Below are 26,146 nucleotides of genomic sequence, written 5' to 3' on the forward strand. Positions count from 1 at the left end.
TTCCAAAACGTTGAACTTTGCTCTGACATACGAAACAGTAATTAGCAAGTACGAATTATGCGAAGGAATGATTTAAGACTTTTTGCTGCAATTGCTTTTACCTTTTTGATTTCTATTTACTCAAGAGTAATTACTAATAATTTACATGAGTTTAGGCAAAAAAAAAATCTTTTAGTATTTATGAAATTACGCCTACGTTATTAATATTTTTTCCTAATTTATCTATAAAAATTTTGCAGCAAAAATGAGAGTAAATCTGAAAAAACTGAGAAATCAATATTGACAATACATTTTCGAAATGAAATCTGCGTAGAAATCATGCTTTTTGCTTAATTGCCATCCAGTCGAATTGTCCAGTTTCCTTGTTTTTCTGAGGTGCGTTCATATTTTATATTTTTTAAACTCTAGACTAATTGGATTGCTTTAAGTGGATTTGCCCTCTTCTGAAAAACGTTGAACGTTTCCAATATTTCTTCTCTAGCATTTGAGATCGAGTAAACGAATGTTTATTGCTAGGATTTTTTAACAACTCGGAAATAGGTTAAGCTTTACTTTCTTGATATTGGAGAGATTTAAAAATTGTAGATTAAATAATATTTTATCATTAAAATAATTTACCAGGTGTATTTACATTATTATTTATGCCAAGAAATCTGAGGTTAAATCAAGTACCTGCCGAATTCAATAACTAAACCGTAAGATCGATCCGATGATTAATTCGATTGCTTTTGTTATTGTGCTCTTTAAATTGGTTTATTTTGGAGTAAACAGGTATAGACTAGATAGACAGTCTTCGACAAGCAAAACGAGCTTGAGACCAGACTTCGTTGTGACACAACTGTTTTACATAGTTTTAAGTAATAAATGATACTTAATAAGTGAACTTATTAGTTATTTTTGTTAACACTTCAGTTTAAAGAACTTTAAAATGAAGTGTAATTTCATTTAATTTTCCTTTACACAAATAGGTATATTGAATTCATAAGGTACGGGTCCCCAAGCCGTGGGTAGATCGCATTTTATCGCCGCAAAGGACTCGCGCCAGGTAAAATAACTTTAAGTTACTTAATGTAAAATTGTGACTTACAATTTAAGCTTTACAGAAATTCTATTAAGATATTGTAAAATCAAAAAAAGCTTTCTGGAATAATATTTCATTCGATCTTTGATATAATGAATACTTTGTAATTTATGTCATTGCTAGCTGTCGCCTGTGACTCTGTTCGCGCGGATTAAAAAAAAATAATTAGTAGCCTATGTGTTCTTCCAGACTATGTTCTGTTGATCCGTTCACCCGTTCTGGATATACCCTCAAAGAAACATCCATCCATTTATCTAAATATTCGCATTTATAATATTAGTAAGATTTAATTTAAATTGTGTATGTTAATGGATGTCAGTGATAATTTATAATATTAAAACGAAACTCTAGTTCAATTATTTATCCTATTAGTAGTAAAATAAATAAAAAAAACAAAACGCTCAGACTTTACAACTATGACACTTGAATATAGAGTATAAAACAAAGACACATTAATTTAAAAAAAAAAAAACGTTTATTTTGCAGGCCACAATAGATCTGACATACATTCCTTTTACAATACTATGCTCTAGACTGATTTTACTCTTGGAAGATCCCATAGGTGTGTTAATTATGACGTCACCGATCGCTGTTATGGCATACTCAAGAAAATAAGGGCATGTATAATAATATTATTATTATATTTCCTTATTACTTTAACTTTGCGAGCTTCATCGTTATCGTGGTAATTTCATTACGATTAATGAGTAAGCGAAACTTGCCTATTATCTCGCAGTAAAATCCTTTCGTTAAGAGCCAGCGTGTATCTTTGACGAGCTTTTAATATTCAAGCCGTTAAGAGAATTTTAATTAATGATTGTTGAACGATGAGGGAATTTATTATATCATGTATCGTCTACTTTTAAATACGTTCTATGACTAGCAGTCGCCCGCGACTGCGTCCAGATTACATTCTACATCTAGGCGAAATATCAGCGAAAACTACGCAGAAATTTGAAGATACTTTCAAACATCCATCCATACATCCGAACATTCGCATTTATATGATATAGCAAGATCACGTTTTTTAATGATTTAAATGGAAACAAATCCATAATAGTATTGTCTGAAGTATTTAGAATGCTATTACATTGTTTTTTTTATAAGTGAAGAGGGCAAACGAGCGGCGGGAACACCGAGGTGATCGACACCCATGGATATCTGCAACACCAGAGGAACTGCAGATGCGTTGCCGGCATTTAAAGAAATGGTATGCTCGCTTCTTGAAGGTCCCCATGTCGTATTGTTGACCGTTCCACAACGCGAATGAGTGAGGCAAGAAGTTTCGCGAGTTATTTCAGCTTTGTTTAATTTTATATTATTAAATTCGATCTACAGAAACGTTTTTTATTTATATTTTCCTAAAGGGTCTAATGGCCACCATACACAGTCTAAACCGTAATAAGTGCAGGTTGTCTGCATTGTAAAGCGTTGTGTTATCTAAAGCAGTTAAGGAATGATCACTCTAGAAACCTACATTCATAACTCTGTGGTCGGGGTATATTAAGATTACTTTCGTTTATTTTTTTAAATTACTTTTATTTAATTTAAATAACAAAAAAACATCTCATCTCACCAACTCAGTAATTATAAAATTACGCAAATCTATTCTATCGTTACAACTAAATGATACGTAAAATTACGTAATTTTATTTTATACCTCGAAAAAATAAGTTGTCTATATTTAATTTAATTTTACGTGCTCGTATTAGTCTATTATTTCATTCCATTCGCGAGTACATTTGTAACATTTGTCGTCAACTAATTGCTTAGTTTGTTTTCCTGTTCAGTATATTTAACCTAGGCTCTACTTGCGATGAAAGTTTTAGTTGAAACTGTTTTGTTTATAAACTCCCTTTATTTTTAAAAATTAATGTATCATAAACCTTTTTCGTTGCAGGATTTTCTTGCATGGTATGCATAGTAAAGTGTTCGTACAAAATCTTACATATAAAAGTCTTGTTTCACAATTTTCGTTCCCATACTCCTCCGAAACGGCTTGACCGATTCTCATGAAATTTTGTGAGCATATTGAGAGGTCTGAGAATCGGCCAACATCTACTTTTAATCCCGCGCGGACGGAGTCGCGGGCGACAGCGAGTTTAATTATAAAACGTCACATATTCAAGGCATTGATTTGGATGAAAAAACTTAATGAGCCAACTCCACGTAGAACGGGATAAGGTGTGTGTTGTTACAACACATTTTTTTTAATTAAAAAGTTAACTTAAATATGTACAAAATAAAAGCAAACTTGAATTAATAAATTTATTTTATTTATTTACATGTACAGTTTAACTTTTTTCAACGTCTGATAAATTTTGTGATGCCTTTCGTTTGTCCTTTTGATGTTCGAAATAAAGCCAACTGAAACATATAGAGATATTATTGTGGGTTTCCACTGTCGTGATAATTATTGACACATATTACTGTTTGTTATTTCCCAAAGATTTTGACAATATAAATATTATTAAAACTTAATTTCTATCATGAATTCCTAGTAGCTTAGAGATCAGTTTTGAGAAGATAAATTATGTTTACTATTGAGCTAAACATTTAATTTGGATTTTAGGAAATTTACTACAAATTTAAAAATCAAAACATACACATTTTAATTCTGACTATTCATAGTACTTTTTAATATTTTAAACAAAAGAAAATCGTATATGTATTCGTTCGTCAATATATGTTAATAAAAATAGTTCTGAAAACATCTTACCCAAATATACCTATCGCTGGTAAAGTTAATAAAGCTCCCAAAAGGAAGACCGCTCCGGGCAAAATGTTTAGAGTCGCCATGTACGTTCTAGAGTATAAAGGTCCGTACACAATGGGAGTCATTGCTTCAGCCAGACCAAACAAAGAGTTAACTTTACCTGGAAGAAATTATTAGTAGACAAACCACCGATATTAGTCTCTCTTGCCTCAGGAAGATAGATAGTAAAAATTTTAAAGATTTAATTAAATATAAAAGACCGGTGCAATTTTTTAAAATTAGTAATTAATAGCTTATACATAGTGGATTTATTAACTATACTAGCTGTCACCCGCGACTCCGTCAGTGCGGAATTAAAAGAAAAACTTAATATTTAGTCTATGTGTTCTTCCAGACTATGTTCTATACTTGTGCCAAATTTCGTCAAGATCCCTTGAGCAGTTCCGGAGATACCTTCGAACAAACATCCATCCATTCATCCAAATATTCACATTTATAATATTAGTAAGACTAGTAAGATAACAGTTCATATTCCATGTTCGTTTTTGAATTCTAGAAAATTTTCGACAAAAATGCTTACCAAATTCCTGTCCACTGACGAGTTTAGAAGCAATGGATCTCATTGCTATAAAGGATGTCCCATTAAGTATTTCTAGAAGTGGGGCTAAATTAAAAAGAAACAAAAAATATTAATAAACAGAATTGTATCATAATATACGAAATATAATTTGTTATTGTCTGAATTCCTATAGTTGAATTAGGCTAAATACGAAAGAATGCCATACGATTTCATAAATGTTTTTGTTTTAATCTCGAACTTCTATTAAATGTACTAGTATGAATGATTAAGTATATGACTGTTAGTTACAATTATTACAAAAATCTTGACATAACGTGACAACTATTAAAGTTAACACGATAATTTGAAGTCGTCAGCAAAGTCGATATAATTATTTAATGTTATGGACAATAAAAAACTAACAATAATACACACTTATCGTTTAATAATTCGTTAACCATGACATCATTTCTACCATTTTATTTATCAATATTATCAAATATATGGATTTATGGTGATTGATTTAGATTATCGTTTTTAAATTATGTTATTAGTAATAATAAAATAGTAGGCTATGCACTATTCCAGGCAAATTTTATTTAGATCCGTTAAGCCATTTCGAAAGTACTACCTAACATTATCATCAGCTTACTATAAGTCCACGCTGAAGGGCTCAGAGCCTACCCTAAATTAGAGGTGACTAGACCATAGTCAACCACGTTGGCCCAGGGCGGGTTGGTTGATTTCACACATATCTTTGAATTTCATCGCAGATATGTGCAGGTTGCATCACGATGTTTTCCTTCACCGTAAGAACGTCGGATAATTGTACATATGTAAATCGAAAATTCGGATTCGAACCCAGGACCTGATTAATAAGTCAAGTGCTGAAACCCCTAAACCACCGACGCTCTGCACCACCTAACAATGCACCTAAAATAATTTGATTATAGAGTTCTAATAATAATAGTTCTTTGCTCTACTTCTTTCGTATCTAATACACACTACTTTCCTTTATTTCATGTGGGTTTGTTTTTCTTATCAATAGATTAGAAGCAATATGTTTAAATATATATACTATTTCACGTTCAAAGCACGATCTTATGAAAATCTAATATGTAACATTTACCCAGATACTTATAAATGTAGGCTTAAAATTATTAAAAAAATGTATTAATTTCCTCTTATTATTTTAAATGATGCATTACTTCTCTTTTTTTATTATCAAAGTAATAAACTTTCTTTTGTTTCTTTTAAAAAACTATGTTAAATTAGTACTTACCTAAATATATTTCTAAATCATTTCTTGCAAATGCATAAGCAAATGATGCAACAATTTTACTCGTACACGAAATTATTCCCAATAGCGTGTCGTCCAATTTCAAATAGTTACTAAACAAACTAATCGAAAACAATGTTCCTGTAAAAGATGTTTTATTCAAAAACTAGCCGTAGTCTGCGACTCCGCCCGCGCGGTAATAAATAAATAAAATTATTAGTAGCCTATGTGTTCTTCCAGACTATGTTCTACATGTGTGTAAAATTTCATCAAAATCCATTGACCCGTTCCGGAGATACCTTCAAACAAACATTCATCTGTCCATCCATTTATACATACATTCGCATTTACGGCATTAGTAAGATATTCCGTCGAATCACGATTACTATAAAAATACTAGAAAGTATTTGGTTAATTGCACTTACCAAATAGATTCGTAACAATACAATACGTAGTCCACATGCTGTACTGTATTTCATCCCAGTTAAATCTATATCTTGTAAACAGATATAAAATACTAAATTCACCTGCAATTAAAAAAAAACAAATCTTTTTAAAGAACCATAGCACTCATATAAATCTGTATAAAGTAAATGCAGCGATGCAGGAATGGTCTGTGCCTTGCAATACCAGAAGGAAGAAAAAAGTCAAGTCGAACTAATTCCGCATATTATTTGATGAGTGTGCATGGCAGACGCTAAATTTTAATCATCTTCGTCATAATAGAGTGACCTAAAATTACCTTGTGATGGTCCAAAAACCACGCACACGACGATTAAAAGAAGACACACTCTTAATCTTCTATTACCACATCCTTTGCGGAATGCGACTTTAAAAGTGTCTACTACTAATTTAGTGTCGAAAAATTCCAATATGTAGCCAATACATCCTATATTTTTCTGCAATAGTTAAAAATATATAAATTAGTGTATTAATCTAGTGTTTTACTCGCTGTCCCTTGTCATGTTTCAACTGAAATCTAATAGAGTCGTGTTAAAGATTACTCATGAATATGAAGCCGGAACAACACTCTCGCTTTTTCGTAGTCTTTTTTTCATGATCAATAATTTTAGGTTCTTCCAATATCGTTTTAAAGATTATATAATATATAATGATAATATATTCAACCGATAAACATCTGGTGAAGAGAGATTCTTTGTATAAATAAGTGCACCAAAGGCACTTTCAAAACCAAACATTGAATATTATTAGTAACAAAGTGTACTATTGACTTTTAATTAATACTTTGATCTCAACAAAACGGAATACTCAGAAGAGTTCCTTCGTAGAAATGGAAATACCTAAGATTAGTTTGCTTGCGTAACTGTAATAAAAAATAAATACAACCAACACTGTTATCGCCCGTAGAATTGAAAGCTAAACTATTTGTAAAGCAAATAATTGTGCTAAAAATATACGACTTATATTAGCCTAGTACTTAATATGTTACTTGATTACAATAAAATTCAGTGAATTTACTTACCGATTCACATGTTTTTCTTTTAGTATCTTCTAAGTAAAAGTATCCATAAATCAAACTGAATAAATACAATAATGCTGATAGTGAAAATATACCATAGTATCCAATCCAAGTCAGCAAAAGTCCGCTTAAAGAACTTCCGATAGGATATCCTAAAGACATACACAAATTGACAATCCCAACTCTATATGTTCTATCTTCTGTTGTAGTAATATCACCGATGTAACTAAAAACACCTATAAAATTAGTAAACCATCCACCAGTTATCGCAGGAAAAATAGATTCCGTTAAAGCAGTCACTTCCACAGGCAATTCATAGAAAAAATAAGTATTAATCATGAATCCAATGCATGTTATTAATTCTCCCACAATTGGTAACAGAATACAAATTTTCCGTCTCCCTGTCTTGTCGCTCCAAGCTCCAACAAATAATATTATCAGTACAGGTATCGCTGTTTGCACCACATTCTTCCATGCTTGAATACCAGCAATAAAAGTTTGTACTTGTTCTTCGTATTCTGTATAATTCTCCGTTTGTCTTAATTTAAGTGCATCACAAACCTCGGTACTGAAATTGAGATTCACACGACATGCCTTTTCTAGATTTAAATTTTGCGTAGCTAGAGATGCTAATACACTTGGCATTATGTAACCTGCCATGATAGGTTCCACTGTCATATTTTCTTTTATCAATTTTAATCTTTCTGATATAGAAAGATTTTTACTTTTTACATCTTTCACATCTGTTTTATCTATATTTGCTTTCAAAGGTGTAGTTTCTTCTTCATCTTTAGCTTCATCGACACTTCTTTGTTTAGTTTCTAGCAATATCCCTTTATTTTCTTTATCAGAATCCATATTTGTAATTATATTTCCTATTGCTTATGCTTCTATGCGAAGTACCATCTAAATGCTATTCACATTTCGAATTTGTTGTTCAACTAATGATTTTAGCGACAATTGTCTAAAGCTGAGCAATTAATGTATTATGAGTATTTGTATTATGATTATTTATATCATTATTGTTAGTAAATATTTGTTAAGTAGTATTGCGTGTTAGCGCTGATAAAAGGCCGTCTGCAAAAATATCTAGATGGCTTTGTATGAAGCCGTTTGTGTGTAACAAAGACTTAAGGTTAGAGAATAGTTAAAGAACAGTGGCATTATGTTCTGTCATTATTTTCTTTCCAGTCGATGGTGGAGGCTTGTAAAATATTCTTCTATGGAAGAGAATAACTCGTATTAAGATAGTGTTCTTTTAAATCATGCAATGATAATTATTTATAATGAGAAATTTTGTAAATTGGGAAGTAGATGTGTAGTTATTCCGTTCCATGGAAGAATATTCCCTGGAATTGGCTCCTGAGTCTCCGCCGTCAATTGGAAAAAAAAATCAATTTCGACTTGTTTCGCATTTAAAATTTATCTGAATATAGGGAATTGTGTATTCCAAGTACAATCAGATTGATTTATTGATTGATTAAGTCGATACGCTCAATAATATAAATGAACAGCCACTTGGTGTCTTAACACCTCCTTTTAATTTCTCTAAAGAAATCTTTGGCAATACTGTTATTTCATCTATTACGTAGTTGATTTCTGTAGTAAATATATTTAATGTATGATATAAATATTGTTTTATTAGGAGAGGATAAAATGTGTGTAGTATTCTTTGACATTTTTATTTATGTATAGAAATATCAGTCTTTATGCCCAACAGTTTTTTTTAGCATTTCCTTCATTATTTTGATTATATTTTACTCTGTAGCATGAATACACCTTTAGATTCCAAATAGTACGAAACCATTTTTCAAAAAATGAAACAAATATTAATTCTTAATTATTGTTTTAATTTCTACATTTAACAATAGATTAAATTCTATTATTATCTAGTTATTTAACTAAGTGGTTATTTATTTCTATCTTATTATCTATCTGCATTTATCAAATGAAAATACTCTGTCTGTAGTAGGAAGGTGGACATAATAATTAACATTTCACAAAATCATTCATGTGTTCCCAAATTAGGAAATATGGGACTTAATTTCATTAGGTTAAGGTCGTATTTCACACTGAGATATCACAATTGATTGTTAACTTTATCTTTTCTTGATTTCCTTAACCCTCTTCTGTGCTCGTAGAAAAGCCAACTGCAACAAATGGTACATAAGTTACTTATTATACTGTTAGATTTTAGTCACATTATTTCAAACATGTAATATCGTTTATTATTAGGAAGAACGATCATTCACTCATTGGATCAGTCAAATAACACTGCTCTTGGAAAAGAAAGTTAATGACATTAGTTATTTCACGTATCCGAGTCCACGTCTTGTTGCTAAGAGGGTTAGTCAATACTACTAGATGTATATTAACCCCAATATGACTTTTCACTAAAAGTCACTACTTATTAAGGCTATGTTAATTCGGACAAGAAAGATTCGAGCAAATCTGGACAAATCAGATAAGTGCTCGGGTTTTTAATCCTTATAATTTTGAGATCACACTTTTTAATTTTCTACAAATAAAAAGTGTTTTAATATTATAGATATAAAAACTTACATAAACACTAATACAGCTGGAAGTGTTAGTGCAGTACCCAGCAGGAAGACTGCGCCTGGTAATACGTCCATTGTCGCCGCGTACGTCTTTGTGTATAAGGGAATGTAGAAAAGTGGCATCAGAGTTTCACTTAGAGATATCAAAGAGTTGATTTTGCCTGGAAGTGACCATACAAAATGTTCATGTATTCATTTCGTGTACACTAGCGATCGCCCGCGACTTCGTCAGCGGTGAATAAAAACAACAGCTTAGTTTCGCCCGTACAATCGGTCCAGCGTTTCGGAGATTACTCGGAACAAACGCGGATTTGCGGACAGAGACCGATTTTTTGTGTGGGTTTCGTTACAAGTATAATCATGTTTTACGAAATATTATTTAAGTATTGCAATAATTAAATTTGTAATATTCTTCTATTTTATTTTGTAAAAACATTAAAAATAACTTACCGAATTCATCGTCAGCAACCATCTTAGATAGTAAAGATCTTAATGCTAAAAATGATGTCCCATTCAATATTTCAACCAATGGACCTGAAAGTAATCACATGAGTTAATTCATTATTCGCCTATTCACTTAGTGGACTAACCATGGGTTTCTGAGACCAAAATATCCGTTTAAAATGTACTGTTATAGCTATTTCGTCAAAGATAATGACAGTGATGATATATTTTATACAGAGATTTAAGTCTCAGAAACCAACAACAATTTGATAATGACTATTCCCACAAATACATACCGAGTGCAAATATCATTTGATTAGGCGCAAAACAGTATACAAACGAAGCCAAGATTTTGCTGGTTGTAGAAATAATTCCTAGAAGTGAATCGTGCCATCCTAAAAGCTTACTGAAGACGGTTAAGGAGAAAATAGTACCTGAAAAAGTATTACAGTAATTGTATTTCAACTAAATGTGGCCTGAGAATCCGTCCCCGCGGACTTAAAAGTTGTAGCCTATGTGTTCTACCAGCCTAACATCCGTCCATCCATCCTAACATTCGCATTTATAATAATAGTAAGAAGTAAGATTAACAACAACCTTTATGAGAGCCACATCAAAGACGTATAACAAAAACTGTAGAGTAAATCCTGAGTTAATTATTTCATGGAAAATCTAGTTATCAAATATACTACGTGTGAAATTCGTAATAATCGAATATGCTTTAGAAGTTTACTTACCAAGTGAATGAGCAACAAAATTGTATGTTTGGAAAATACTGAACTTCACTTCGTCCCAATTAAATCTGAATCGTGTTGAAATGTACAAAATCGATATTTCACCTGTAAATAAAAACGTAAATTATTAACTTCATATTCATCATCAACTCACTATACGTTCCCAACGAGGGGCTCGGAGCCTACCCTAAATTAGGGGTGATCAAGCCATAGTCAACCACGCTGGCCAAGTGCGGGTTGGTTCACTTCACACATATCTTCATTGATATGTGCAGGTTGCATCACAATGTTTTCCTTTACCGTGAGAATGTCGGATAAATGTACATATGTAAATTGAAAATCGTAAACACATTGGTACATGGCGGAATTCGAACCCAGGACCTGCAGATTACAAGTAAAGTGCTTTAACCCCTGAACCACCGACGCTCTTTATTCTTCTTCATATAGTATTTGGGTTTTGGCCAAATATCTATCGGTATTTGATTGTAGTAAAAAGTATTACTTCTACCAATGATAATATATTTACCGTTCCTTTTATTTGTCATACTTTTGGTTATGATGTAAAATTATTACTCTCTCTAGAGTCGGTACATCATGGCTGATCGTGATCAGCATCAGGATTAGTTCTGAGTATACGATTTTCTAAAAATTTATTTCTATTTAATAGTAAGCAAAGCTCTTACCATACATTGGACCGAACAACATAGCGACCACCGCTAAGAAAATTATCACTCGCGCTCTTCTGTGATTTTCGCCTTTTTTGAATACTGTCTTGACAGTTTCCTTTAAGTTGGACAAGTCGAAAAATGTTTTGCAAAAGTAACGAAAACCTTTACCCTCCTCCTAGTAAAGAAAGAAATTTCTTTTAATAAAGTCTGGATTTTAATATTAGCCAATTTAAAGTATGAAAAGTACATAACAAGTACAAGATTTATGTTAATAGAAAAATATTTGATTGCTTATTTGTTCTGATTAAATTTGTAAGATAATAAACAGAAAATTTTATTATTTGTAACCTAGCAGTTGCTCATGATCCTGTCCGAGCGGAATTAAAAAAAAACTTAATTTGTAGTCTATGTGTTCTTCTAGACAATGCTCTACATCTATGCCAAATTTCATCGAGATCCATTGAGCCGTTTTGAAGATACCTTCTAACAAACATCCTTTCATTTTCTATTACCATAAAGACCCACAAAGTTACCGGACCTGGTAGGCATTCATCATCATCATCATCAGCTCACTATACGTCCCCACAGAGGGGTTTGGAGCCTACCTTAAGTTAAGGGTGATTAGGCCATAGTCAACCACGCTGGCCAAGTGCGGGTTGGTTGACTTCACACATATCTTTGAATTTCTTCTCAGATACGAGTATGTGCAGGTTGGTAGGCATTAGAAGAACTTAATTATGTAGTTTACATATTTTCTGGCAATACCGGGGCAGCAGGGCCTCTCTCATCGGGCCAAAGGGCGAGATAGCCTTGTTTGATTATACTTTAGGCGAATAAAAACGGCGTGTCTATGACTTTCTTTACAATGGATAGTATATTTAATAGCAAATAGAACATGCCGATGATACGGTCCTAAACAAAGAAGGTCTCTCTTTATCTCATTATGATAGTAATTTGAAATATGATAATGAAATAAATCTTTATTGCCTAGACTTTAATTAGATTATAAAACTGGGATTATTGTTATCGTATCGAAAGGTTTTAATTGACATTGTCTCGGTGCATTTGACAAAACTATTTTCCGAACGCCAATTTGAACATCGCGGCGATCTTTGGGGGAGGCCTATGCCCAGCAGTGGGCGTCTCATGGCTGACAGGTGGAGGAGGAATTTGAAAATTAAAATTTATCAAAAAATGTTACAGCTCTTTGTCTATACTGTGAGCGTTAATTACCGAAATATCCTAATTATTATCGCCACCTCTATCATTGACTTAGAAAATAACGAGATAACGATATTTCTTTGTACACGTGTTTTATCAGGAACCTTTCAATTTTTCAATTATTTTCCTTATAGAATATAATACATTCAAATAATGGCAACATTCAAATTTGTTTTATTATCAAAATATTTTTTCTTAATGATTGTGATTTTTCATAGAAAATACATGTTCTTTAACTATTTTTCCAAAAAATATCGAATTAAAAATTGAGTCGTGCTTACCTGTGTTTGTGTTTTCTTTATCGTTGTATCTTTCAAAAAGATTAAATTATAAGTAACATTAGTAACATGTAATGCACACGCTAATCCATAACAACCGTAATATCCATAAGTTTTAAGGAAAAATCCACTGATACCCATTCCTATTGGAAATCCAGCTGACATACTGAAGTTTACTAAACCCATTCGAAATGTTCTATTCTCAGCTGTCGTTATAGAACTGATATATGAAAACACAACAAGAAACAAAACACACCAACTACCAGCTAGACCTTCAAATATTCCATCGAACAAAACGAAATATTCAAGACCTATTTCGTGAAAGAAGTAAGTGTTTATCAAACCATTTATACACACAAGAATTTGTCCCAAAAGTGGATAGATTATAAATATTTTTCTACGTCCAGTACGATCTGACCAGGATCCAACGAAAAGTGCAATAACACAAGGGATAGTCGCAGTTAGATAAGTTTTCCAAGCCATTGCTGACGCTATCAATTTCTGTGTCTCTCTTTCATATGCATTTTGTGACTCCATGTTCTGTGCACGTAGAGAATCACAAATTTCACTTGTATAATTAAGATTAACTCGACAAGCTTTTTCAAGACTTAAATTCTGTGATGTTATTAATACTAAAATTGTTGCAAGCACAAAAAGCATAGCCGTAGGTTCCACGGACACATTATTAAGTACATTTAATAAAGTATCTTTGCTTGATCTTCTTTCTTTTTCTTCTGTATCTTGTATTTTATTTCTTAAAGGATCTATTTCACTAAATTCTGCTTCATTATTATCATTTTCAGTATTTTCTTGAGTCTGAGACATTTTTATATTTTTTCTCCTACAAACTAATTAATTAAAACAACGATATTCCGACAAAGATTTCTTAAGACTGTCACTTGGTGCACAAGCTTCTATATATTGATATTAATTTTGTTTATCAATATTTGATAAAGATGTTTGTAACATAACAACCGGGCAATTAGTACTGTTAGAACAAGATGTATGTATATCTTTAAATCTTATCGTGGCGTTAGCTTATCGTAATCCTCGTAGCTATTATAATAATATTGGAGTCATTGTCATGTCCGGCACAATTTTATATCCAAGATAATAAATCATCTTATAATTTGAATAGGAGAGAATCGGACTTTGTGATATTCTCTCAATTTATGAGTGTCTAGTTACATTGGTGACATACTACTACAAAAGATAGAAGAATATAAAGTTTGTATTGTCAATGGCTTTAGAACCATTCTGAAGTGTACTCTCATTGTCTGATTTGTTACTATGAACTGTTTTCACTGTCAGTATTATTGTATTTATGAATTTAATTCATGAAATCTTTTCCCCCGAAGATACCAAAAATCGTGTAAAGTGGTAAGAATAGTCTCTCAAATTTTTATAATACTTTGAAATTGTGTTACGTAGGATATATCGCCAACTTTCTCTGAGTTTTTCGCCTGATCAACAGTAGAGGTATCTTTGAATGAATCATCAAAAGAATATGTCAATATAACTAGATTGAAATAAAATAATTATCAAAATTATCTATAGAATAGTCTGGTCTACGAGTGCTCATTCGATAAGGGTACGCAAAATCAACATCCGTGACATTGTTTACAATACTCGGCTAACTTAAGTCTATAGGTTTTCTTTTTGTTTTGTTTACTTCATTTCTTTAATCTATAATATAAAAATGAATCGCAAAATGTGCTGATAAGCGCATAACTCAACAACGCCTGGACCAATTTGGCCATTTTTTTTTAATGTTCGTTGAAGTTCAAACATGGTTTTTACGGCGAATAATCGCCGGGAAACCCTCTAGGAACCTTTCTGTAATCGCGCGGATGGAGTCGCGGGCGACAGCTAGTTTATTAATCAGTATTTGGTTATTGTTTTTCGAATTGATAGTTCTGTCTGTACTAAATTCTTCTAATCTGAAATATAAGGTTCCATTCCGTGTTCTCTTTTCGTGGAACCATTGTCGCTATTTAAAGAGAACTGTGAAAAAAAAACCTTTTTTTTTATTTAGGTATATAATTCGTTTTATTTACATAAATTATATTTGTACAGTGCTCGACATTACAATAACCCCACTTGACAATATATTGTCATTATTATATCTAAAATAATCTTATCTATTTGAGAATACAATAAACTTTTGATTTATATTAATAATTTAGGAATTTCGAGTTACATGTAATTGTGAGATTTTTTTGTATGTACAATTTTGTCATGAAAAAAATAAATTCGATTTAAATAATGAAAGTAATCAAAAAGAAATTAATTCTTTAACACCCTCAGCGCCAAACTCTTAAGTGACAGTATAAAAACACACAATTTTTGTTTTTGGTTTGTATTTAAATACTCTGTATACTGTGTGTGTACGATGTGTATACTTTTGTTCACACCGTTATACAGCGTGTTCTAGTCACTGTTTGACAAAACAAAATACACGGCGCTTAAGATGTTAAAAATGTTTTTTTAATATTCAGTTTCAATTTAGAATTCTTTACACGTTATGATATACTTAATTTTAAGGATGCACAGATAATAATTTGGTACTAACCGTGGGTTTCTGATACCGAAATCTTGCTATAAAACATATCGTTATCTCTATCATTCAATTTGACCAAACAGAGATAACATGTTTTAAACAAGGGTTTTGGTTTAAGAAACCCACGATAAGAGCGTCCTTATGATAGATATGGTATTAAATCAACACTAAGGATGTGCTTAGTACTAATCTGGGACTATCAGTGCAGTAGTAAGTAAGCTTTTATTAATTCTACGGACATTTTATATTTTAGTTAAAATAATTTACAATATGATTACAATTTTGATTTTTCAAATTCAGTCTCTATCCTTCCAATTGTTTCCGGTAAATTGTTGCTTATTTGTGGTTTTTGTGCATCTTTTTTCTCTTCGTTTTCTAACGCAGTTTTTCTGGCATTTCTTAATTCTCTTCTATGTTGTGAGTAAAAATATCTGAAAGAAATAAAAGTGAATTAAATTCCTATGAAGAAGTAAACCCGATAGAAGTATTTTTAATATAAACATCACAGACACGATAGTCACAGTTTTTTTTAAATATTGTACTTCTATACGTTGTAACCAACTTCTTTTATAATACTTTCACTGTTCACAAATTGTATCTAATTAATTACTTCAAGTAACATCAGATGAATCATTCCCCAATCCATAAATTTTATACATCGTGTTCTAAAATTTAAAAAAAAAATCGACAAAATTATAAAAACCAAAAGCAAACTCTTTGTAGTTTTATATGATTACGTGTTAGACTTACGTAAGAATGAAGGCGGCGGGAACAATGAAGGCCGCACTAATGAGGAACACCGCCCCCGGCAGCGCGTGCAACGTCCGCATGTACACCCACGAGTAGAAGGGATGGAACACGAGCGAACCGAGCGTCTCAGTTAGAGAAAACAATGAATTCACTTTAGCTGGAACAAAGAACACCATATATTACTAAATAACCTTTAGGATTGCTTGACAGACCCTTAACAGTGGTAGACACCAGCACAACAGCTGTTGCACGAATCGGTCGGCTCGCACCACATAGAAGATAGACTTGAAGTGGAAGCAATTCTTCATTTCTTCTGATGAGATTGGTGTCGAAGGCCTAATTTTAGTTTTCTTTCCCTTCTACCCGTTTCATATAAAGAAAGGCTAGCAAGGGGAAGTGGATTTGATGCATCGCAGTACTTTGATAGGGCAGTCAAAGAGTTATACATTGGTAGAGTTCCCAGCAGTATCTGTTATATACTGTCTTTCGTAGAATGAATGTGATGACTGACGCAAATTTTAGTTTCCAAATACAATATATACTTACCAGTTTCTTGTTTTTCAACCAACTTTGATATGATTGATCGCAGAGATGTAAATGTTGTAGCATTCAGTATTTCAGCGACAGGAACTGCAAATATAGATAAATAAATCTTGGATTATAAATCTAAATAATGGACTGATGTTTATTAGAAGGCATCTTCAGAACAGCGCAATGGATCTCGGTAAATTTGGCATTGATGTTGAACACAGTCTGGAAGAACACATAGGCTACTAATTACGTTTTTTTAAATTCCGCGCGGACGGAGTCGCAGGGCACAGCTACTAGTTATTTACACAGATTTTAGTTACTTATAAAACAAGCAATACTGTTTATCTAGACAATATAACTGTTTTAGTATATTTCCCGTACTTACAACAACACTTGAACATGCACGTAGAACATGGATATGATTAATAATCAGATATTAACAATATTATGAAGAGTCATTCAGTATCAATAAAGTAGATGTAATTATCAAGTACACACTACTGTAATTCTTGATATGTGTGAGGTCAACCAAATTGCACCGGACCGACATGATTAAGTATAACCTAGTCACCTTACCAAGGGTGGGATCGAGCCTGTCGGAGGAAATATGGATTTAGACGACTATAATTCTGGATACGTTAACAATAACACCGTAAATACCTATGGCACTCCTATTTGTTACTAAAAATACTTACTTAAATACATTTCAATATCAGTCTGTACGAATGCAGTCCAAATGGAGCCGAAGAACTTGCTGCTAATCGAGAGTAAGCAGAGGAAGGAGTCGTCGATTTGCAGCCGTTTGCTTAAGATTGTGATTGAGAAAATAGCACCTGAAAATGAAAATAGCGCATTATTAACAACGCACTGCCGAAATCAGATAAGTATTTTTATGATATAAGGTGGCAAGTGAGCAATCGACTGCGTGAATTCGCCCAAATAGAGCGAACGCTGTTCGTAGAAATCCTCAGTTGCAGATGCGTTGCTTTCCTTTAATCGACAGAGAAGGGGACACACTAAAAGAGAATACATGTTTCCCTTTCCTGTGCGTCCACTCCTCTGTCAAAAGAGGACTCTGCCACACCTGCTCGTCTTTTGTGTGGTACTGGTATTGCACCGGTCGAGCCGGTCCATTCAAGCAATACTCAATAGGAATGTGTACATTTAATATGAAGGATGTTCTCAAGAGACTGCTTATGTAATCATCAAATGACTCTGAGTAATTAATAAAGAATTAACGTAAGTTTTATGTACCAAAAAGTAAGCTGCAGTATTAATTAGCATATCATCACGAAACTTGGATTCATCAGATTGAATACTGAACTGAGAATAAAGGACGTAAGTATAATTATCCTTTAAAACCTGTTTTATTTAATAACAAACAAATAAAATTACCAAATGAATGTAGCAGGATGGAGTAACTTGCGTAAAGACCATATTTGACCATGTCCCAGTTGAGGCGATTTCGAACAAAAAGGTAAAAGATTGTGTGCTCCGCTGAAATAATTAAAAAATAAGAAATCAAAAAAATAAAAAAGCCATAAATGCCTGATTTAAAAATTAAAACATTCTTTACATAACGTAACAGTAACGATGTTTCATTTGTTAGTATAGGTTTGCATTGTCACAGTGGAAATAAAGCTTAAACTGTAATGCACATGTATTGAGACAATGTTAGCTGACATTGTTACTGCAGTGGAATGAATTATTATTAAGGTTGAACTTACACATCGATGGTCCATATAAAATGAAGACACTAAACAAGGTCAGAATAACTTTAACACGTCTGTTGGACGGCCGGCGCCGAGTGGCTACATCTACCGTGTCTACTACGTGTGACACATTAAAAAAGGATACTTTAGGTGCCTCTGCACGTTCTATCTGCAAGAAAAATTACATTTCAAGGATCAGGTTTTATAATTACAAGTATATTACCCCTGGGAGCTAAGCTTAATGTATTTATTTTAGTCCTTAGTCTTTAAGAATTAGTAACCATGTCAGACAATTTGTGGTAGTGACAACTCCATTTATAATTTTATTAATTTATAGTTTTTAATATATGTCTCTCTTTCTATTTATCTCTTCTCTTACTTTGGTTAAGAGATGTCGCAGTTTTCTTCTCATAGTCTACCTAGTTCTTTAGTCATATCAATTGTTATTCCTTATTTTAATCCTAATTCACGTTCGTCATCATCCAAAGTAACTTAGCTACTCTCCTACCATCAATACAAACTACTTGAGCTTAGAAGAATGTAGTATTATTTATGTACGATATATATAAACTATCTAATTTGAGTGAAACACGATATGTTCACGGGAATGATAGGACATTGTGATTGTGTCATAACATCTTCAAGTTCTAATCACGCCCAAAATATCTATAGTAACTATCACTATTACGTTAATAATTTTACTGTCAGATTCTACAAGTACAAGTAAAGCCATTTTAGTTTTATGACCGAGAATCATTGAGGTATTTTATTTTGTATGTTTTCGACAGTTTGAATAATAAAAATAATTCTATTGCTGTTACATAAACTGTCGACAAATCGAAAATAATAGTTTAAGAGATAAATGGCGTTAAAGTAAATGATGGTGACGTGCAACAATAAATTCATTATAGTAGGCAGAAGCGTGACCAATTGTAAAGTTAAATAATACTTTGAAAGTATCAAATAATAGACATAAACTATAGTTTATATTGCACTATTTGTCTATGGTTTTATTTAACAGCGAACAAATTATTTGTAAATCACTTTTATCAAATTTTCAAGTCATACTGAAGTCAAATATTTCTCCACTACTTTCAACGAGAAACTTTTGCAAATTTTCAATTCTCTAGGCTAAACTGAGCCTAGAAAATTGAAAAAAAACAACTGTTTGCGTTCGAATACCAATAATTTTCTTACTTTAATAAATCAATAGAATAGCTATAGTCATTTATGAAGTTGCTGATAATAACAAAATTTAACACCTATACATAAACAATTTACAAATTTGCACCAAATTAATAAACGATTAAATCGTCTGTCAGTCGCGATTACTACTCATAACCATGAAAAAAATCTTATCTCATTGTATATCCATTGCCACTATCATTAAAAAAAATGTATGTTAATCCAAGATAAAATATTTCTTAATTGATACGTATGAACATTTCGTTTTTCCATTCAGAGAGTAAAATATTCCATACAAATGTATTGACGTAAAATTTTGGTATGATTAAACTAAGATTGTATACACGGTACACTCGGTATGAAACATTAAAGTTTCTGTATGTATACGATTGTCTCTTGATCCATCCATACATTTGTATACAGCACACACAATAATGTCAGAATTTATATTATCATTTGATTGAACATACATTAGTACTCTTTGTTATTATTTATAATAATAAAAATAAAACTTTTATGTAATTTATCATGATTTTTTAGCACTTAAAGTAAGTAAATGTCTGATTAACTGTCGGTCTGTTAGTGCACGAAAAATTACAGCTTGTAAATAAATTAATAAAAACAGTTTACATACCACTGGACGACCGTTGTCTCGAAGCCAATCATTAGGTTCTTTCAAGAAGAAGCAACCATACGTTAGAACAAGGAAAAATAGTACAGCAGTTACTGAAAATATTCCATAATATCCAAGTCTTTGTAAGAGAATACCACTTAATCCAATTCCAACGGGTAATCCGGCTGTGAGGCAAAAGTTTACCATACCAACTCTGAATGTCCGTGATTCTTCAGATGTAATATCACTAATATAACTGAACACCCCCAAAAACATAGTCACCCAACCTCCAGTTATTGACGGAAATATAGTCTCTAAAAATACCGTCACTTGCACTGGTATTTCATAGAAAAAATATACGTTAATCAAGTTGTTTATTGATGTAACAAATTCTCCAAAAATTGGTAATAGGATACAAATTTTTCTTTTACCCGTTCTGTCACTCCAAGCTCCCAAAAACATTATTAAAATGCACGGCAGTGATGTATGAATAACACTTTTCCAAATGTCAATAGATGAAATTAACTTTTGTACTTCTTTTTCATAGATTGAATAGTTGTTAGATGTTCTTTTTATCAGTGCTGTGCAAATTTCATCTCCAAAATCTAAATTAACTCTGCACGCTTTGTCCAAATTGAAATTTGACATTGCAAATCTTGATATAACACTTGGTATAATCAATCCTGCTAATAAAGGTTCAACTGTTATATTGTTTTTGATGTGCCGTAACCTTTCTCTGAAGGTTTTCTTTTTATTTTTTTTATTGTTATCATCATTTAAAGGTTTCTCTTCTTTCTTTTCTTCTATTTTATCTTCTCTTTCATTCTTATCTGCCATTTTTATGTTTGTTATGTTCCTTTAACTTAAACTTGCTCCCATTTCTTTGTGTCACAAATATTAATGCTTTAACACAATACACGTCTGTTGTTACACTAATAGCCTCTATTATTTGTTTGCACGATATGTTTGTGTGATATCAATTAAGCGTAGATAATGATAAAACATAGATTGTTGATAATTAGCTTTTGTTTTATATTAGCTGGATCAACGTACTACAATACACTTTCTTGTTTTATTTGTTCATGTTGAATGATACTATTACTGGAAAGGTAATAAGTGTTAGTTACATAGAAATTTATCTATACAATACTTGAAAACTTTCTTCTCTCAAGAAGTTAAATATTACTAATAATATAAATGCGAAAGGTTAGGTGAATGGATTCATGTTTGTTGGAAAAATATCTCCGAAACGGCTGAACGGATCTTAATGAAATTTGACAGAAATGTAGAATATGTCTTGAAGAACACATGGACTACTCATTAAGTTTTTAACACCGCACAGACGGAGTTACGCGCGACAGCTAGTAGATGGAAAAAATTGACATCGAAATAAATCAATGATTTATGTCGAATATTTACCTCCATCATTTACATAATAGTTGTAAGTTGCAGATATTTTCATAGGTAAAATTCCGACATTTATAAACATAAAAACTAGATGGTAATCAAATGTACAATGAACAAGTCAGTTTAGCCACTGGTTTTTACGAGCTAACAATTCTAGTAAACAATAGTTTACTTTTTGTGTACTTTGCCATTATTATGTTAACTCAAAAAATGTTTCTATTGCATTGATCCGTGACTTTTTAGGAAAATTTGTATGAATTTTTTATTAGTTTTTCTAATAATATTTTGTATGGATTACTTAATTAATTTAATTATTAAAATTTTGTACAATAATGTAAAAAAAACATTTTTTTTCAATCAAAAAAATTCATTTCGTTTATAAATAAGCTAGTTATATTCTTATAAGTTAATAAACCTTAAATATAAAAACGCATTAAACATTAATCTACTTCCTAATTAATTTTGGTTATCTTACTTTTAAATATTATTCAAATTTAACGAACAATAAATTAATAGGAAATTTTAGAATAGTCAAATAAAAAAAGACGATATAAAACCGGTTATACAAGTTATTTCGGCAATTAATTAAATATTTATCACTTAATAGAATCTTAATTTTGAATATAACCAAAGAAACTATAAAATAAGATGCTATCATAATACATTCATACCATAACAGGACTTCAAACACATTGACTTATAAATGCAATATTAAATATTTTCTCACTCCGCGACCGATGTATGCGATCTAAAGTAACCGAAGGCTGAAGGCAAACTGATCTTTGATAAACAAGCAAATGACCATTGTGTAACGAGCAGCAAGAAAAACATCCGACATTTGCTAATTGATATATTTAGAAAGAGTAATGTCAATCATTTACGCATCCCCACCTTAATCAATAACATCGTTTTTAAAACAATTAAATCAAAATATTATCAAATAAAATACTTAGTTAATAATATTTGTACTTGAGAAAAACAGTGGTAAAACTCACAATAATAGCAGTTTGTAATGAATAGGCCCTACCTTATGAAATACAATCACTAGTGTGCGAAATAAAATTCATTTTTGCGTGATGATGGTACCTAATTCCAATCTCACCTAATTTCTTTTCTCACGCTTTTCTAATATGGAAAAGAGAAGATTCTTTAGAAATAGATTCTTTTGGAAAAGAGATAGCTAGAGCTGAACATAACCTTTTTTTTTGTTTATCCTATCCTTTATTTAATAAATAAGGGGCTCACATTTGCAACTTATTAAGTAGCTAGTGCTATGCTGTGGGTATTTCGTATCAGTCAATTGCTGTGTTCGTTTATCGTAGCTGTGTACAAAATTCTTTTACCTTGTTAATATACATTTAGATGTTGAACTTGTAACGTACAAAGGATGTTCCGGTTGATCGCAATTGCTTAAGTAGGTAATTGGAGACACGACTGCGGTTGATCCGAGTGCAGAGAATCCAAGTGATATCAAATGGTGAATATTATATTTATTAAAATAGCAAGGACGGTAGTGGTCTTAAAGCTACAGCTTTTATATTATAAACAGAGTGACCACATTTAATACATTACCTGCAGTTTATTGTACACATAAACAAAAAAGAAAAAGACCAAAGAAAAGAAGGGGTGAAGTCAGATAAGACGGCTGATAGAGATTTATGGATTTATGTACTCCACATACTGTGCCGACTCTCTGTAGGGATAAAGGCAGGTTGATGATGAGTACATTGTAGATGTAAATATCTTGATTTGAACAAGGATGAAATAATATTGCGTCAGTAGTGTTCAGATTCGTACAGCAGAAGCAAAGCGCTAAGAATTATCAAGTTTTGTGGCTAATAGCATTGCTTATATCAAATAAACACTATCCGTGGGAAATAAGAAAATGTCGTGCGGTTCAAAGTTTATTATTCTTCAAGATATGTTAAACTATGATATAAATATATTTGCTAAAATATTGGTAGGAAATATTGTATCAGTGAATTGAAGATTATGGGATTATGTTTATCGAAGGTTAATGTGTCATGAATGTGTAAAAATGTCCAGCTTAAATTTATTACAACTAGTAGAATATAAAATAGTGTATAATTTACTAAATATTTAGAGGCCTGATTAGGTTGTTATAATATTTAAAAAGTCACTAAGAATTTAAAAGATTATTACAATTGGTCAAAATTATTTTGTTTATTTGCGCCATTTTTGCCATCTTATATCTAAAGTTGACAATCATGGCAACTTGAACGTTTTACATTGGAGCTCTAAATAAGGAACGTATTCTCTTGTGTCTTAAGCACTTGACTTCCAATCTTCAGGGCTTGTGTTCGAGCCCGCCCTGTACCAATGTGTTTTTTGATTTTCGATTTACATATGTATATTTATCCGACGTTCTTACGGTGAAGGAAAACATCGCGATGCAACCGGCAGCGTGGTTGACTATGGCCTAATCGCCCCTAACTTAGGGTAGGCTCCGAGCCCCTCAGTCCGGACGTATAGTGAGAGTGATGATGATTCTCTTGTGACACCACTGGCGCAATTGTTCAGTCAAGATGTACGTCTTCTTATTGCAGTCTGTTTTCCCTGTATTAATAACTGTAAAAGTTCGAATTTGTTTGCCAATGTAAGCCAAATTTAACAATAACAAAATAGATGGTTATAAACTGTATAAAAATGTGTTAAAATAGACCGAAACAAAACTCGTTTCAATAAATATTCATATAATATTAATAATTAAATTAGTTTTATTATCAGATCAGAGAAAGGTCAATATTGCTGCCACGTTTTAGTCGTATCTTTATTGCAGTAATTGTATTGTTAAATAAGATTTTCAATAACACTATCGCATTAAATCTAGGTTAATTTCTTGGAAACATGGCTCTCAAGCTTATAATATAACTAACGGTCGCCCGCGACTCCGTCCGGGCGGTATCAAAAAAAAGAAAATTAGTAGCCCATGTACTCTTCCAGACTATGTTCTATGTATGCAAAATTTCATCGAGAAACGTCCAGTCGTTCTGAAAATACCTTCAAACAAAAATCCATCCATATAAACATTCGCATCTATAATATTAGTAAGATTCGGATCGGTTTTTATAAGCTACGAGAATAGTGTTGATATTTTAATGAGACTTTACACTGACTAGATATAAATATGTATGATAACATAATTACCATCAACTGTCGAATATCGCTTAATAATATTGTCTTTAATGATATTGTTATTTATCAACTTCATTGAGTCACAATCTAAGCCGTGTGTCGCTTAGTCCCCCGGGTGTTTTTTTTAACGCCGCTTTTAAAGTCGGTGTTAGATTCTTGAGCGCCGAACGCTTTGAACTCACTCTTATTTCATTCGCCCAGTACTCAAAATGCTGCACTATAAAAAAGGTCGCGGTTTAAAACCGCTGCCGTATGAACAGATACATACCTATGTCGAAATGCATTTGTTATATTTGAATGGTTTTTTTAACGCGCGTTAAAAAAGCGCCCGTGTGAATAGAGGTATAAATGTCTACAAGAAAAAGTGACTTATAAAATAAATTAAATTAAAATAAAATTTTAACTATTTGTACTTTGTCTCAATAAGATAATGTTTCTCGTGTGTACGTAAATTGGATTGTGTTTATGTAAGTTCCATTAAGATCGTATGGAACCTAAACTAAAGTAAATCGAACGTCATTCAATTTATTCTTCCCCTGACAGTCTTCCAGCTAGATTTTTTTAAATTATTATAATAAATCCTCTTTTTTAATATTATCAAAGAGTAGTATTTATAAGTATTTATTGTCAATGAACTCTAGTGATAACATATTTCAGCCTAGTAAGTATTTTGGTCAACTTTCTCTTAAGTGTTTGACATTAATTGAATGATAACATGAAGTACTGTTATCGTTCGTTGCTCGAACTTCAAGCTTTTTGATTAAAAATATTGTTTAGTTCCCATAGCAACGGAATATTAAAGCTACTCGGATTTTTTTCACTAATTATAACATTTGAAAAAAGAACGTAACCCTGTTTGTAATGATTTTGAATGAGTATGAGAGATAGGTATCCAAAATTTTTTATCACTTACTAGTCTAACAATTTACTCTTATTATTTTTCCACTTCTAATATTATATTATCATGTGTTTCAATTTTATGACAGCTGAGAGAGATCATTAGGAGTAGACCAATATGAATGTGTGAAAGGTGTTATGTTTAAAAAGGAAGTGATGACAAAATTACGTAAGGTTAATCGACCTGGAGGACGAAAACTTATGCGCCAACCCTACATGATTGCCATAAGGATAAGGAGATGATGATAGACACATATGGAAAAATTGAACACACCGTATCTACCGTATGTATTCGATTTTTATTTAGATACGATATT

General features: G+C 31.9%; 3 protein-coding genes across 4 annotated transcripts; all 3 read right to left on the reverse strand.

Moving 5' to 3' along the window:
- Positions 1–3,368: 3,368 nt before the first annotated feature.
- Positions 3,369–8,082, reverse strand: LOC106125537 (proton-coupled folate transporter-like). Its single transcript, XM_013322779.1, has 7 exons — positions 7,119–8,082; positions 6,378–6,534; positions 6,061–6,162; positions 5,639–5,776; positions 4,378–4,461; positions 3,801–3,957; positions 3,369–3,448 (listed from the first exon to the last, which is right to left on the reverse strand). Exons 1-7 carry the CDS (start codon positions 7,971–7,973, stop codon positions 3,376–3,378), a joined length of 1,566 nt encoding a protein of 521 aa, XP_013178233.1. The 5' UTR covers positions 7,974–8,082; the 3' UTR covers positions 3,369–3,375.
- Positions 8,083–8,944: 862 nt separating this feature from the next.
- Positions 8,945–13,990, reverse strand: LOC106125538 (solute carrier family 46 member 3-like). The gene is made up of 7 exons (XM_013322780.1): positions 13,022–13,990; positions 11,535–11,694; positions 10,855–10,956; positions 10,414–10,551; positions 10,124–10,207; positions 9,678–9,834; positions 8,945–9,265 (listed from the first exon to the last, which is right to left on the reverse strand). The coding sequence occupies exons 1-7, from the start codon at positions 13,841–13,843 to the stop codon at positions 9,196–9,198; spliced, it is 1,533 nt and encodes a 510-aa protein (XP_013178234.1). The 5' UTR covers positions 13,844–13,990; the 3' UTR covers positions 8,945–9,195.
- Positions 13,991–15,636: 1,646 nt separating this feature from the next.
- LOC106125565 (proton-coupled folate transporter) lies at positions 15,637–22,535 on the reverse strand. Of its 2 annotated transcripts, none has more exons than XM_013322820.1 (8): positions 22,448–22,535; positions 20,391–21,470; positions 18,587–18,740; positions 18,255–18,356; positions 17,555–17,692; positions 16,875–16,958; positions 16,329–16,485; positions 15,637–16,009 (listed from the first exon to the last, which is right to left on the reverse strand). In XM_013322820.1, the coding sequence occupies exons 2-8, from the start codon at positions 21,204–21,206 to the stop codon at positions 15,853–15,855; spliced, it is 1,608 nt and encodes a 535-aa protein (XP_013178274.1). In that variant the 5' UTR covers positions 21,207–21,470; positions 22,448–22,535; the 3' UTR covers positions 15,637–15,852. The 2 variants fall into 2 exon arrangements, with proteins under 2 accessions (XP_013178274.1, XP_013178275.1); XM_013322821.1 differs by lacking the exon at positions 22,448–22,535 and adding an exon at positions 21,789–22,015.
- Between the last annotated feature and the right edge of the window lie 3,611 nt (positions 22,536–26,146).

This window comes from Papilio xuthus, unplaced genomic scaffold (genome assembly GCF_000836235.2).
Source record: "Papilio xuthus unplaced genomic scaffold, Pxut_1.1 DF825928.1, whole genome shotgun sequence".
NCBI classification, from domain to species: Eukaryota; Metazoa; Arthropoda; class Insecta; order Lepidoptera; family Papilionidae; genus Papilio; species Papilio xuthus.

Excerpts from the sequence above, each read along its gene's own strand:
- LOC106125537 (XM_013322779.1), bottom strand. The coding sequence starts at position 7,973 with ATGGATTCTGATAAAGAAAATAAAGGGATATTGCTAGAAACTAAACAA. Across the intron at positions 4,462-5,638 it reads TGATTTAGAAATATATTTAG|CCCCACTTCTAGAAATACTT; the intron begins GTAAGTACTAAT and ends TTTTTAATTTAG. Across the intron at positions 3,449-3,800 it reads CCAGCGATAGGTATATTTGG|TTGGCTTTATTTCGAACATC; the intron begins GTAAGATGTTTT and ends TATATGTTTCAG.
- LOC106125538 (XM_013322780.1), bottom strand. The coding sequence starts at position 13,843 with ATGTCTCAGACTCAAGAAAATACTGAAAATGATAATAATGAAGCAGAA. Across the intron at positions 10,208-10,413 it reads TCAAATGATATTTGCACTCG|GTCCATTGGTTGAAATATTG; the intron begins GTATGTATTTGT and ends GATTACTTTCAG. Across the intron at positions 9,835-10,123 it reads GGTTGCTGACGATGAATTCG|GCAAAATCAACTCTTTGATA; the intron begins GTAAGTTATTTT and ends GGTCACTTCCAG.
- LOC106125565 (XM_013322820.1), bottom strand. The coding sequence starts at position 21,206 with ATGGCAGATAAGAATGAAAGAGAAGATAAAATAGAAGAAAAGAAAGAA. Across the intron at positions 16,486-16,874 it reads GGTTGAAAAACAAGAAACTG|CTAAAGTGAATTCATTGTTT; the intron begins GTAAGTATATAT and ends TCTTTGTTCCAG. Across the intron at positions 16,010-16,328 it reads CCCGCCGCCTTCATTCTTAC|ATATTTTTACTCACAACATA; the intron begins GTAAGTCTAACA and ends TATTTCTTTCAG.